Source organism: Hydra viridissima, unplaced genomic scaffold (assembly GCF_058129835.1).
Source record: "Hydra viridissima isolate aposymbiotic clone 2 unplaced genomic scaffold, HvirCarnegie_v1 scaffold_11, whole genome shotgun sequence".
NCBI lineage: Eukaryota > Metazoa > Cnidaria > Hydrozoa > Anthoathecata > Hydridae > Hydra > Hydra viridissima.
Window position 1 is genome coordinate 4,427,611 of NW_028324310.1, and position 12,485 is coordinate 4,440,095.

At 32.2% G+C, this 12,485-nt stretch overlaps 3 protein-coding genes and 1 pseudogene across 4 annotated transcripts; 3 read left to right on the top strand and 1 right to left on the bottom strand.

Annotated features, from left to right (window-relative positions):
• Positions 1 to 1,962: 1,962 nt before the first annotated feature.
• On the top strand, positions 1,963 to 5,414 carry LOC145198554 (uncharacterized). Its single transcript, XM_090066078.1, has 3 exons — positions 1,963 to 2,345; positions 2,483 to 2,592; positions 2,685 to 5,414. The coding sequence occupies exons 1-3, from the start codon at positions 2,022 to 2,024 to the stop codon at positions 4,048 to 4,050; spliced, it is 1,800 nt and encodes a 599-aa protein (XP_089922204.1). The 5' UTR covers positions 1,963 to 2,021; the 3' UTR covers positions 4,051 to 5,414.
• On the bottom strand, positions 4,043 to 7,346 carry LOC145182220 (uncharacterized; annotated as a pseudogene). Its single transcript, XR_016444825.1, has 4 exons — positions 7,172 to 7,346; positions 5,553 to 7,076; positions 5,182 to 5,409; positions 4,043 to 5,102 (listed from the first exon to the last, which is right to left on the bottom strand). The product of XR_016444825.1 is annotated as an uncharacterized LOC145182220 (transcript).
• Positions 7,347 to 10,342: 2,996 nt separating this feature from the next.
• On the top strand, positions 10,343 to 12,329 carry LOC149881800 (uncharacterized). The gene is made up of 2 exons (XM_090065850.1): positions 10,343 to 10,484; positions 10,644 to 12,329. The coding sequence occupies exons 1-2, from the start codon at positions 10,343 to 10,345 to the stop codon at positions 11,405 to 11,407; spliced, it is 906 nt and encodes a 301-aa protein (XP_089921976.1). The 3' UTR covers positions 11,408 to 12,329.
• LOC149881801 (uncharacterized) lies at positions 11,483 to 12,073 on the top strand. The gene has a single exon (XM_090066141.1). It carries the CDS (start codon positions 11,483 to 11,485, stop codon positions 12,071 to 12,073), a length of 591 nt encoding a protein of 196 aa, XP_089922267.1.
• Positions 12,330 to 12,485: the final 156 nt, after the last annotated feature.

Below are 12,485 nucleotides of genomic sequence, written 5' to 3' on the forward strand. Positions count from 1 at the left end.
TTTTTTTTTTTTTTTTTAAACTTTACTGCTAAATGCAAGGTTAGAGACAAGCACGTAGAGTAAATGTAAGGTTAGAGACAAGCACGTAGAGTAAGTGACTGGATAAGTTTTTTGGATCTTCTGGATCCAAGATATGTCTGAATAGGTGGTGTTCATCTTGGGGTTTCTTCTTATCCTTAACTAAAGTTTCTTTTTAACTCAGCTTTCAAATCAAAATCTCCAGATTAAACTAAATATAAATAACATCATCAAAATTTTAATGTTTTTATGTAACATTCTTTAAAAAAAAGGAATTTATAATTAAGATTGCATGATAGTTAGTATGTGTGTTATGTGAAAACAATTTTCTTTTAAATTACTTTTGAATGTTAAGAGTTGTCCATATATTGCGTCAACTTTTGACCCTCCCCTTGTAGTAGGGTTTAACATTTCGCCGTTCTCCCCTAAAAATACGTTACATGTTTTTACCCGTCCCTTAACAAATTTTTGTTTAACATGCATAACTGATATTTAAGTTCTACTTTACTTTCTGGATTTAATGTACTAGTGGTATTTATGTTGTATTTTGTTATGTAAAAAATGTTAACTACCCTTCTGCGTTAACTTAAGAAAAAGTTTAGCTTTCTCTTTTACTCGCCATCTGTTCATGATGAACTTAGATGTTTACACAGTGTATGAATTGACATGAAGACGTTATTTTCGACTTTGTTTTAAAAACTAATTCATTTTACTCAATCCAATTAATGTGTTCCCCATTTCCTCAGTCGAATTAATTTTTAGCACCACCCAGTGGGCACCCGATGTCAAACCGACGTCGGGTTTACGTTGGGTTTTCATCGGCGATGTCAACCGACTTATTACGACGTTGCTACAACATCGCGATAATGACGTCAAAACGACGTTGTCTTACCAACGCATTTCTGACATCGTGAGATGTCTTTTGCCATAAATACGACGTAAATCAATTTTATTAATAAAATTTACATACCGTGGTTCACGGCGATCTTCTATTTGACCTATTAAGTAAAATTTTCGAGGTCGTCCGTGTTTTATTATTCGGTCTTATTTTTATAAGATTTTTCATTCCGTAATTTCAAGGCTTTCATAAACAGGCCGCGACAGCTCATTTTCCGTAAAATTAGCGAACTTTTTTACAGCTCATTTTCCGTAAAATTAGCGAACTTTTTTACCGACTTTTTTACGGTTAAAATTATTTTTTATCCTTGCTTTTGTAAACAAACTTCAGAATCAAATAAAGAGTTTTATAAGGACAAAAAAAATTTTCATTAAATTTCGGAAGAAAATATTGTGGGAAGTTTTTTTACGTTTATAAATAAGTTAATTACAATAAAAATTTAAAGAGTTTAGCTAAAAACTTGTGTTTAACACTTGTGATACAAATAATAGTTTTTTTTAAATGAAAACAAACAAATATGTTAACTTTATTTTATTAAAATTTTTTTGACTTTTTTAATTCAAAGTATTTTATTTTGAAGTTGAAAGTTTTGCTTGTTTTATTAAACATTCCTTCCCAAAATCTTCAGAGTGTTTTTTACAATAATTGTTTTAAGAAATGTTTGCCAAAATGCAGCAAACTTTTTTAACACTTTGAACAAGCAATTGAACTTTACTATTGCAGTTAATAAAGTTTCACAATTGCTCTTGCACAGCAATGGTGAAACTTTATTCACTAGTGTCACTTCAAATATAAAAAAACAATAAATAACAGTGTAGACTAAATTGTCAGAAGGTTCTCTTAGTCTTCCCCTATTCAAAGAACTAATCAAAGTTCCATATTTTTGAAACATATCAAAGGTGTCTGTTTCTTCTAAAATTGAATGTAATTCTGGAAGTTTGTAAGCAATAAAACCTGCAATATATAAAAGCCCTTGTTTGCATTCATTTGGCAACTGAACCTCACAATTTTCACATATAGATGAATTTCAAAGTGACGTAGCACGTTTACATTTTTTCGGACGCGAAGGACACTGGCAGGATCGAAAGAAAACACGCAAGAGAAAATGTGGAGTGAATCTGAATACTTTTCAACGTTAGAAGAAAAGAATAAAGATGCATATAAAAAAAAATTAACTTTGTCAAGTGGAATGTTACTTCCCGACCCTTACGTACTTGTAAATTGGAAGAATGACGTTTCAATGATGCCCGACATTACATGGGGTGACATGTACAATTATCTTATTAACTCGCCAAGTAACTTTACACACGATTCAATGAAAGCCTACAAATCATTGGAATCGTACAACTTTTACATTTGTGGGCATGTTCAGGATGTATACTATAATTTAATTGAAGAAAAGAATCAATTTTGTTTCATTAAATCTGAGGTATCGTTGCATATTACAAAGTCTACAGTGAAACTGACAAAAAAATGTTTGAAAAGTTAAAACCATAAAATTTATTTTGAGTGAAATGTAATATGAGTTATATTTTTTTTATTTAATTGACTATTAATTTGTCTTAGGTGCTTCCAAGTCAAAGACAAGGAAAGAAGCAGAAATGTTACGATGTGTGGGTAGCAATAAATAAAGTTAATGGCTGGATTTTAACAGCAAATTGCAAATGCATGGCAGGGTGAGCGCATTAGTTAAATAATTTAATTCTAATTTTTTTCAAAACAAGTGTTTTAAGAAGTTGAATCGATCATATATTTTTTAAAATTATAGATTGGGCTCTGTGTGTAGTCACATCGGTGCTTTGTTATTTAAGCTTGTTGCATGTGCACAGCTTGGTATAAATAAAATATCTTGCACAAGCAAATTGTGCAGTTGGAAAAAATCGCGTAAATCAGCAACGCCAGCTACACTTAAAAAAATCAATTTTTCCCGACCAAAGAAGCATGAAACTCTTCCAAATATTAGTGACAATGAAAACTCACAGGATGAAAGACCTTACAGCTTTAAGGATCCTATATCAACTTCAGATAGTAAAAAAAAAAAGTTGTTAGAACTCAAAAAGTTATATAAGAATGCTGCTATTCTTCAGTCTGTAGACATTAAAAATGAAAGCAAAGAACATTGTAGTGATACAGATACTGCAGAAGAGGATGACAGTTACAATGAATATAATTTGCCGGAACCACTTACTTCACTATATTTGCCTGCAGCAATTAATTTTGAATATTCCACCTTAACAAAATATTGCGCAGAATCATACGAGGAGTACAAAATCACTCAGAGTTTTAACATGTACAGCAATTTATTTCAAGTTACAAAGATTCAAAGCGCTAGCAGAATCTGGAAGTTGCACAGGGCAGGTAGAATAACCGCATCGTTATCGAAAATTGCTTATAACATAAACGTTGATAAATACCCTAAGTCGTTTATAAACACAGTGATGCAATACAGTGCAGAAATCATTACAAAACCTATGAGTTATGGTAAAAAAATGGAGACTAAAGCAATAAATTCTTACAAGCAACTAGTCGCGAAAACGCATACAAATATAGTTGTTACAGAAACTGGATTGCATGTTCTTCACAAAAATCCATGCCTTGGTGCTTCACCTGATAGTATGGTGTGTTGTGATTGTCATGGTTCAGGGGTAGTGGAAATTAAGTGCCCATATAAATATAGAAAAGGGTTAGAAAATTGGAAAACTGATACGGATTTTCCTGTAAATTTTGACAATACAGTAAAGAAAACACACCAGTATTACTTTCAAGTGCAGCAAGAAATGTATGTTACTAATACTACATACTGCCATTTTTACATTTGGACCGAAGGTAAAAATGAAAACGATACAATGTTAATTAATGTTCCAATTGATAAGGTTTTTTGTGAAAAACTGGAAACAAAGTTGACAACAATATTTTTAAAATTCTTACTACCTGAAATAGTGTCCAGAAAAAATGATCCAAATAACCTTTTTACCGATCAAACATACTACATTTGCAAACGCCCAATTTTTACCCCAATGATTGGATGCGATGGAAAAAACTGCAAAATAGGATGGTTTCATTACAGTTGTATTGAAATAAAAAATGCCCCTAAAGGTAAATGGTTCTGCAAGGAATGCATACAAATAAACTGAAGGATATATTATATTTATAAAATTTTTTTAACAAAAAAAGGTTTTTCACTCCTATGAGCTTTGAGGAACAACACTACTGTTAATATTTACTAATGATGTTATTATTACCATTACATTGTCAAGTAAATCAACTTGAGTTATTGGGATAATGCTCTGAAGAATTCGAAATTTTCTTAACCGTCCAATTACCCTTTCAACATGAATTCTTACATGTGCAATTTGACGTGATTCATCAACTTCAGCAGAAGACATTTGCTTTTTTCCTTTGGTGAATTTTGGTAATTTTAAAATCCCTCCCTGTGTAGCAAATTCTTCAACAAGGGTAAATCCTCTATCAGCAAGTACACAATCTCCATGGGTTATTTTTTCTAAAAATCCGGATTTAATTGTAATTTCTTTATCTGACACTCTGCCACCCCATCCAGGTGATAAAAAACTTACAGCACCTGATGGAGTTATACCAATGAGATATTTAATAGTGTTGTTGTTTTTATAATTTGACCAAGTTTGGGCTCGAGCATGAAGACTAAAAGGTCTTTCAATAAATATTTCCATACAATCAATTATTGCAACACAATTATAAAACTTTTTGCGAAAACTTGTTGACAAATTTCTTCTCAAAACATGCTTTTCTAGCCAAACAATTAAAAACTTTACATTTTCAGCAATAATTGGAAGCCAAGTTCTATATATTCTAGTAACTGTTGACTCAGAAAATCCAAATCTAAAGCTCAAGTCTTTATTTAAAAATCCAAGTTTGATTTTCATTAATATTTACAATAAATGGTCTTCCATTGGTATATTTGTCATTGGTTTTACAAAATCATTAAATAATGATAAATACCACAAAAATAAATTTGCATTTGGCAAACCAGTATAAAAAGATAAAAGTGAATTATCATCTTTTAGTTTTTCAAACGAAATATACTGAGAAACATATGCTGATGTTATGGCTTTGTTTAAGGTAATCTTTAATTCAACATTGTTTTTACTCAAAGTTTTGACTTTGGACTTTAGCTCAGCAACAAAATTAACATCATCAGTCTGAGATTCTAAAAAAATAAACATGTAACCATTTATTTTATCAAAGAACGCAAGTAACTTCTTAAAATTAAATTACAACTTATTTACCTTGATTTAATTTGAAAGGGTCAACAGATGTTACTGCATCCATGTTAACTGACATCTGTTCATTTTCAGCTCTTGTTTGAGATAAATTATCTTCAGTATTTTTTTTTGTTCTTTTACAGCTTCTTTCAAATCTTTCAATACTTTGATGTTTTTTTGAAAAAGATTGCTGTCTGTATAAAAAAACAGATGGAACATAATCAGGACTATTAGGATTGTCCGATTTTTTTCCTAAATAGAGAAAATAAAAATGCAAACTTCTCTTGTTTTATCAAAATAAAAGAAGTTATGTTAAATTAAATACAAACATTGTTTGAAACAAAGATAATAATAACATTACAAAAATTTCTAGTTATCAAAAAAAAATTAATTACCTGAAATAAAATGTTTACTACATAATCTTGCGTTGTCAATCATATTTGTTGACCAGTTTTCACGTTTTAAAGCTTGCAACCACAAAACTCTTCTGTTATTTGATTCTTCTGTATTTCCAAAAGGAATTCGGTAAAAACTCAAGCTTTTATCGCCTTTTATCCTTTTATTCATACACCCTACAGCACAACAACTGTCAGGCATTATATTTTAGGAGTTTTTAAAAAACTTTAATCTTATTAAGTTACAATGCAGATTATTTACATAAATATTTGTTCAATAAATGTTCACTGTTTGAATTCCTGCCACCTAGTGCGCATGCGACGGAAATGTAAACATTGAAATTCATCTATTGACATATCAAACTCCACATCAAGTTCACAGTTGTCACAGTGGTGGTGAGCAGAAGGAAATATTGTAAAATCTGCTTGCTCATCTAGCAACTTTGCAGTTTTGTCGATTCTAAATTTTTGAATAACATTTTGCACAGTTATCAGATATTTCCTAAACTGTTTTTCTAGTGCATCTGATTGCATATGTCCTAGCAATACATAAGATATACCGCAATTCAAAAAATACTTGACACAGCTTGCTAATCTTTTAGAAGTTTTTTGCAATAAGAAATATAGTTCTCTAAGAAATCTATTTGCCATTGACTGAAGTAATAGGCTTTCTTTGAATATCATTTAATCTAATATCTAGACCTTTACTGTTGACAATAAGCCATCACTTGACAACTGTTTCAATAAAAAGTGCAGTATCTTTAGCTTCAGGAATTTTTACACATAATGCTGCAACTGTTTCATCACAAAAAACTTTGAGAACTGATCCAAAATTTTGTCATTTAATTGGTTTTGGTGACTAAAATAATGTGCTCGCTTAGAATCTGTTTCATTATTAATAGCATAACTGACAGCATTCTCCAGTTGAGAATAATATTTAATAATTCCTTTGTTTAAAAAAAAAAATAAATATCTCCAAAATCTTCTAAAGTTATATATATTGAAAACTTAGGTACTGGTCCACCATGTTCATATGATATTAAAGATATATTTTTTTCTTTTTCAACAAAATAAAATTTTTCTTCATAGTTATTTATCATTGACTTCAAATTTTTTACAATTGAATTAAATTGAACAGCATCCATTTTTTTGAAGTTTTCGAACTCATCAGGTAAACTATTTTTTCATAGCACATTAATCTTATTTTCTAGACACTATTGGAATACAAGACACTGGTATACCTTTAAAGACTGATGGAGGATGCACTGGAACAAAACTACCACCTACTCTATTTAATTCTGCATCTTTAGGCTAGTGCTAAGAACAAATTTGGTTATAATCTGTAAACACAAAGTTTGCATTTGGAAGTTTTTAAATCTCTAACTCGCGATCCTTGGATTCACAGACAAAGACATACCAATTTTATCTTCACCATGTTTTAAAACGCATTCAAACATTGGCTAACCATTTCCTGACTCTAGATACTCCAATATTCACTACACTATCTCATGATAACTTTTTCATCTAAATGAGAAGAACTATTAATATCTATTAGTTAATTAATTCCAGTTAAACTATTACAGCTCGAAGAACTATAACCTTATTTTATCTTCACTTACTTTGAAATTATAGAAAATAATTTCATTTTTGTAAACTTCGTTTACGATTTGAGTCTGATCATTTTCTGGCGATATTAAAAATTTACTTCATATTAAAGAAAGAAACAGTAAAAACACCTTGTTTTATAAAACGAAACAAAATACAGAAAGAAATTATTTCGTTTTTTATTTAAACAAAATACAGACACACAAATAAATTTGCAGACCTAGAATCTTGCGACGCATTCGGCTAAAAGTTCTAAAAAAAGACTGATTTTTTAAATAGTAAATTCTCCATAACAAAAATAACAAACCTTTCTCTTTTTACTTTTCTTGATAAAACAGGTCTTATTTTTCCTAAATGTCAAAAAAAAAATTAAAATTCCTTTGTTCCTTAGTGTGTATTTTTAAATGCCCCCGAATGTCGATTATCTGCCCCCGAACGTCGATTATCTGCCCCCGAACGTCGGTAATCTTAAAAGTGCATTTTATTTGTATGGTTTTGTCAAAACAACATTTTTTTTTTTTTGAAAACAAAAGCACAACGTTCTGACTGTATAACGCACAAGTTTATGTTTATAAAGTAAGGTGAATTCGCATTGTATATAACATTTTAAATAGGTTACATGGAGTTGTTTCACTATTTGCTAATTTCCAGATCCACGGACATTAGGAAAATCTATATCGTCAGTGAAACTGCAAAACCTCGTAATTGACTTTTTGAAAAATGTTCAGGAGAGAGTTAAAACTAAATAGATTAAAAAGTTTATTCTTACATGTAATAATCTTTTGCTATTAATTGTTATATCGTGTCTCTAACTGATATCAAATATTTTAAAAAAAATATAATCACTAGGGGTTGGGGGAAAGCAGTTACGTGTTTTTGTAATTCATGTTTTGACAGCTTTTGGTAAATACAAGTTTTCCCACTAAAAGGTAACTAAGTTGTATAGACTATTTTTTGCACGTTTCATTAATTTAATTTCCTCAGCCTGCTAAATAATTTAGTGTTGGGGCTCTAATTTTATTTAAATGATATTTGTTTTGATACTAGTTGTAAGAAACCTAAATATTCAATTAAAAATTTAATATTCCATGTGACATTTTACGATAACAAAAACATTTATAACTGTTGACACAATAATTATCAATCTCATCAAAAACATCTCGCTCAAATTTCTCATCAAAAAATATCTCGACAATAATTATCAATCTCATCAAAAAATATTCTAATACAGTTGATCAATCTTCATTAATAAAAGTAATCTTAACTAATATTATAAGTCGTAATACTCAATTAATAATTGAGTATTACGACTTATAATATTAGTTAAGATTACTTTTATTAATGAAGATTGTCATAAAACTCCCAACAATATGAGGGCAGAACTTGTTTGAGTTCCTGGAGATGATTAAATTTCATCTTAGAAAGTTTACGTGGCTGCGAGTAAAGTCTAGTTGGAAGGAAAGGACCACGTGCTGGTCTCTTAGGCAGTGGTTGCCATTCATCTGAATACAATAACTTGTATTTCATAATTCCTTCTGGTGTGTACATAATACACCTAATGTCTGTTACTACTGGATCACCAGTTTTAAACCCAGGTCTAATTGATTTATAGTACGAAACCGGTGCGTAGGATTTAAAGAAGTCGTGGGTTAGATATTTCACCGAGTATGGATTTTTAACGCACGCTTCGCGACATACGCCAACATAGTCAGTCGTCAAATAAATTTCTTTATTCCTCAAACGGTGTTCGATTGTACTATGAACTGAATCTACTTCCATTTGGGTGTGACCTTTTTCCAAGTAGTGCTGTTCTATCGTGACCTTATGTTCAATTGCTAGGGCTAACAAGGCATTCGAGACAACTGCGTTTCGGTTTTGATAACAGCAACCATCGCTGTACAGAATCAACCTCGTACATGTAGGTTTTGAGTTGATAAAGGTTTTCACATGGTTCAATATCATACTCGCGAACACGTCTCCGTCTAAACCTCCTTCGCTTTCATTCCATAAGTAGCATGTGACGTTACCATTAGCCTCATTGTAAAATTATGAACGCATAATTTTGTTTTGTAGTAGAATGCATTGGCTTTAAGAAATGGAGCCATTTTGACAGCTTGGACGTCCATAGTGAACACTGCGATCATATCTGGATGTGCAATTGAGTCAGCTTTATCTGCGGCTTTTTGACTTCGAGCTTCTTCTTTACGTTGCTGATGAACTTTGTATACTTCATCTGAAATATGACCTGATTTATGTGACGTGCATGTGTCACATTGATCTTTTTTGGGACGGTAAATTGCTAAGTTGAGAGCTTCAAATTCAGCTGCTACAATTGTTCTCGAGAGTGGTTTTAGTTGGGGAGAATTTGCTTGAAATGACTCTTCGTATAAACGATACAAGACCATCGCGGACATTACTGGTGGTTCAAGATAGAGTTTATTAGTCGTAGCTCTACAGTAGTGAGATGGAAGAGTGGGAAGATTTTTCAAAAAATTCAGTAGAAATGTTTTCCTCTCATTATCAGCTGGAGTATTACAATGATTTCTCTCTGGTAAAGCTTTTGTATTGAGGGTTTCGTGCATACCACTACCATCTAGACTGGACTGTGCCCAGTCACGAACCTGCCACTCGCGCATTCCTAATGTGGCAAGAAACATCATCTTGCAAACTTGAAATCTTCTATCGTCTTTTTTTAAAAAATACTTTAGAGTTGAATTACGGCGCGTTGTCTCGGCTGTCTTTTGCTTTGGCTCCATCGATTCTACGAGAACCGCAATATACGTTCGCCTCATTCCCCAGCCCATTTTACCCCAAAAATGTGAGAATATTTCGTCGCCTTAGAGGGCAGAGGTTCTATCTCCATGTTGTGCTCAAATTCAACTATGACTTTAGGAACATCTATTTTAAGTGCTAGAATCAGATTAGGCAGCGGGTCTATCTCCACATAGTAGGAGAAGAGCAATAAATTTGTGCGAGTTTTGAGCTATCTACATTTGTGCGGAATCCCAAAAGGGCAAAGGTGTTATCTCCTTTGCCATCTGACTATACCGGAGATATCTTCTTTGCCCTATGACGTAGTTCTTGAAAATGGCAGACGATAACAAACGAAATATAATGAATAAACAACCTTTTATTAAAACAGAGGTAATTTTAAATAGTTTTTTTCGTAATTCTAAGAATTCACCATGGAATTAAACAATGGTTCAAAAAAGCGAACTTTCACTGAACCAAAAATTGGACGCAAACAAGGCAAAAGACCAAATCTTTGGAAACGATTTGTTGAAAAAGACAAAAGAGAGAAAGGAATGGCATACAAGACACGAAAAGGTAAAGCAGTACCGCCCAAAACACCTTGAACGGTGAACTGTTTAAAGTGCGAATTCAAGTGTGGAGAACATTTTGAGGAAACCAAACGACTAGAAATAAATAAACACTACTACCAACTAGAGGGTGAAAATAGAAAAAAAGATTTCATATGCCATTTAGTGAAAAGTAGCAATGTTTCACGTCGTCGTGACAATTCAGGAATAAGACCTAAAACAATATCCTGTGCATATCATCTGCCAGTGGAAGCGAATGAAAACAATGTCATTAGAGTGTGCCAAAAATTTTTTTGCACGACTTTGGACATAAGCAAGAAAACTGTTCAGTTTGTTGTAAAAAATAAAAATGAGATTGGTCTTTTCATACCACCAAATTCAAAAAAAGGAAAAACTCCAGCCAATAAGACTTCAGAAATGCGAACCAATGCAGTTCGAGAGCACATCCTAAGCTTTCCTCGGGTCGAATCTCACTACTGTCGGGCTTCATCAAAGGCAAAATACCTTAGTCCTGAACTAAGTATTGAGGAACTTTATAGACTATACAAAGATGATTATTGCACAACGAAAAATATCACAGATCCAGTTTCTATCGGTGTATATCGAAGAATATTTGTTACTGATTTTAATATAAAATTTTTTATTCCCAAAAAAGACCAATGCTCGATTTGCAATGCTTTTCGAAATGCCAGTGGTGATGATAAAGAAACGCTACGACCAAATTATGACAGTCATAAATTTCGTGAAAAGGAAGCTATGGACGAAAAAAATTCTGATAAGACTGCATCTGCTGCTGACAAGTCCATTCGTTCTATAACTTTTGACCTCGAAGCAGTGTCACCACTTCCATTTGCAGGTGATGCACAAATTTTCTATATGCAGAAACTTGCCGTTTATAATTTTACTATTTATGAAACGTCGACCAAATAGGGAATTTGTTACCTATGGGACGAAAGTGAAGGTAAACGAGGAGCCAATGAAATAAATACAGCTCTGTTAGATTATATGAAGTCTCTTCCAGTTTCTGTGAAGAGGGTGACTTCTTTTAGTGATACGTGCTCTGGACAAAATAGAAACCAATTTATTGCTGCGACAATGATGTACATTGTTCAAACAACTCACCTGGAATGCATCGATATGAAGTGTATGGAGTCGGGTCATTCTTATTTAGAAGTTGACTCTATGCACAGTACTATTGAACGCAGTAAGAGCCATCAAAAAATTTACACTACACGAGAATACGAAGTTCTGATTGCTGCAGCGCGCAAGAATCCGTGTCCATATCTTGTTAAACCACTGCAACACACCGATTTTTTTGACTCAAAACAACTTTGCGGTAAAATTGTGAAAAATCGTACAAAAAATATTAAAGGTGAAACCGTCAACTGGTTGAATATTAAGTGGGCAAGGTTTGAAAAGTCAAGACCGTTCATTATGCAGTACAAATATAGCATTACGTCGCCTACCTTTATGGAAATAAATGTACAGTCTGGAAGAGGACGACGATCCAACATCGAAGGATTAGAGCCTCAGCCATTGTATCCTACTCGCCTGCCTATTTCGGATGCGAAAAAAAAGATCTCATGCGCATGGTGAAATCGCGTGTTATTCCACCAGATTATGCCCAATGGTATAACAACCTACCGTCTGCAGTAGCCATGAGAGACAGTTTACCAGAACCAACTGCTGATGAGTCAGAAATTGATGAATCGGACTATGAAGACAACTAGAACTAAGACTTAGTTTTCTGTCAGTCATTTTTTTCAGTATTACTATTATTATTCTGTTATATAATTTTGCTATTAAAACAATTTTTGTTCTTAACTCGGACTATGAAGATAACTAGAACTAAGACTTTGTTTTTTGTCAGTCATTTTTTTCAGTATTACTATAATAATTATTCTGTTATATAATTTTGCTATTATAACAATTTTCTGATTTTTCTGCTAATTAAGATTAAGATTTCACTTAGAATTTAATAATATTGATTACAAAAACATTGTTTACA

What these genes read in the sequence shown, in the direction of transcription:
- LOC145198554 (XM_090066078.1), top strand. Translation starts at nt 2,022, where the DNA reads ATGTGGAGTGAATCTGAATACTTTTCAACGTTAGAAGAAAAGAATAAA. An exon ending in TTTGTTTCATTAAATCTGAG is followed by an intron (nt 2,346 to 2,482) that starts GTATCGTTGCAT and finishes AATTTGTCTTAG; the next exon opens with GTGCTTCCAAGTCAAAGACA. An exon ending in AATTGCAAATGCATGGCAGG is followed by an intron (nt 2,593 to 2,684) that starts GTGAGCGCATTA and finishes TTAAAATTATAG; the next exon opens with ATTGGGCTCTGTGTGTAGTC.
- LOC149881800 (XM_090065850.1), top strand. Translation starts at nt 10,343, where the DNA reads ATGGAATTAAACAATGGTTCAAAAAAGCGAACTTTCACTGAACCAAAA. An exon ending in GGCATACAAGACACGAAAAG is followed by an intron (nt 10,485 to 10,643) that starts GTAAAGCAGTAC and finishes TATGCCATTTAG; the next exon opens with TGAAAAGTAGCAATGTTTCA.
- LOC149881801 (XM_090066141.1), top strand. Translation starts at nt 11,483, where the DNA reads ATGAAGTCTCTTCCAGTTTCTGTGAAGAGGGTGACTTCTTTTAGTGAT.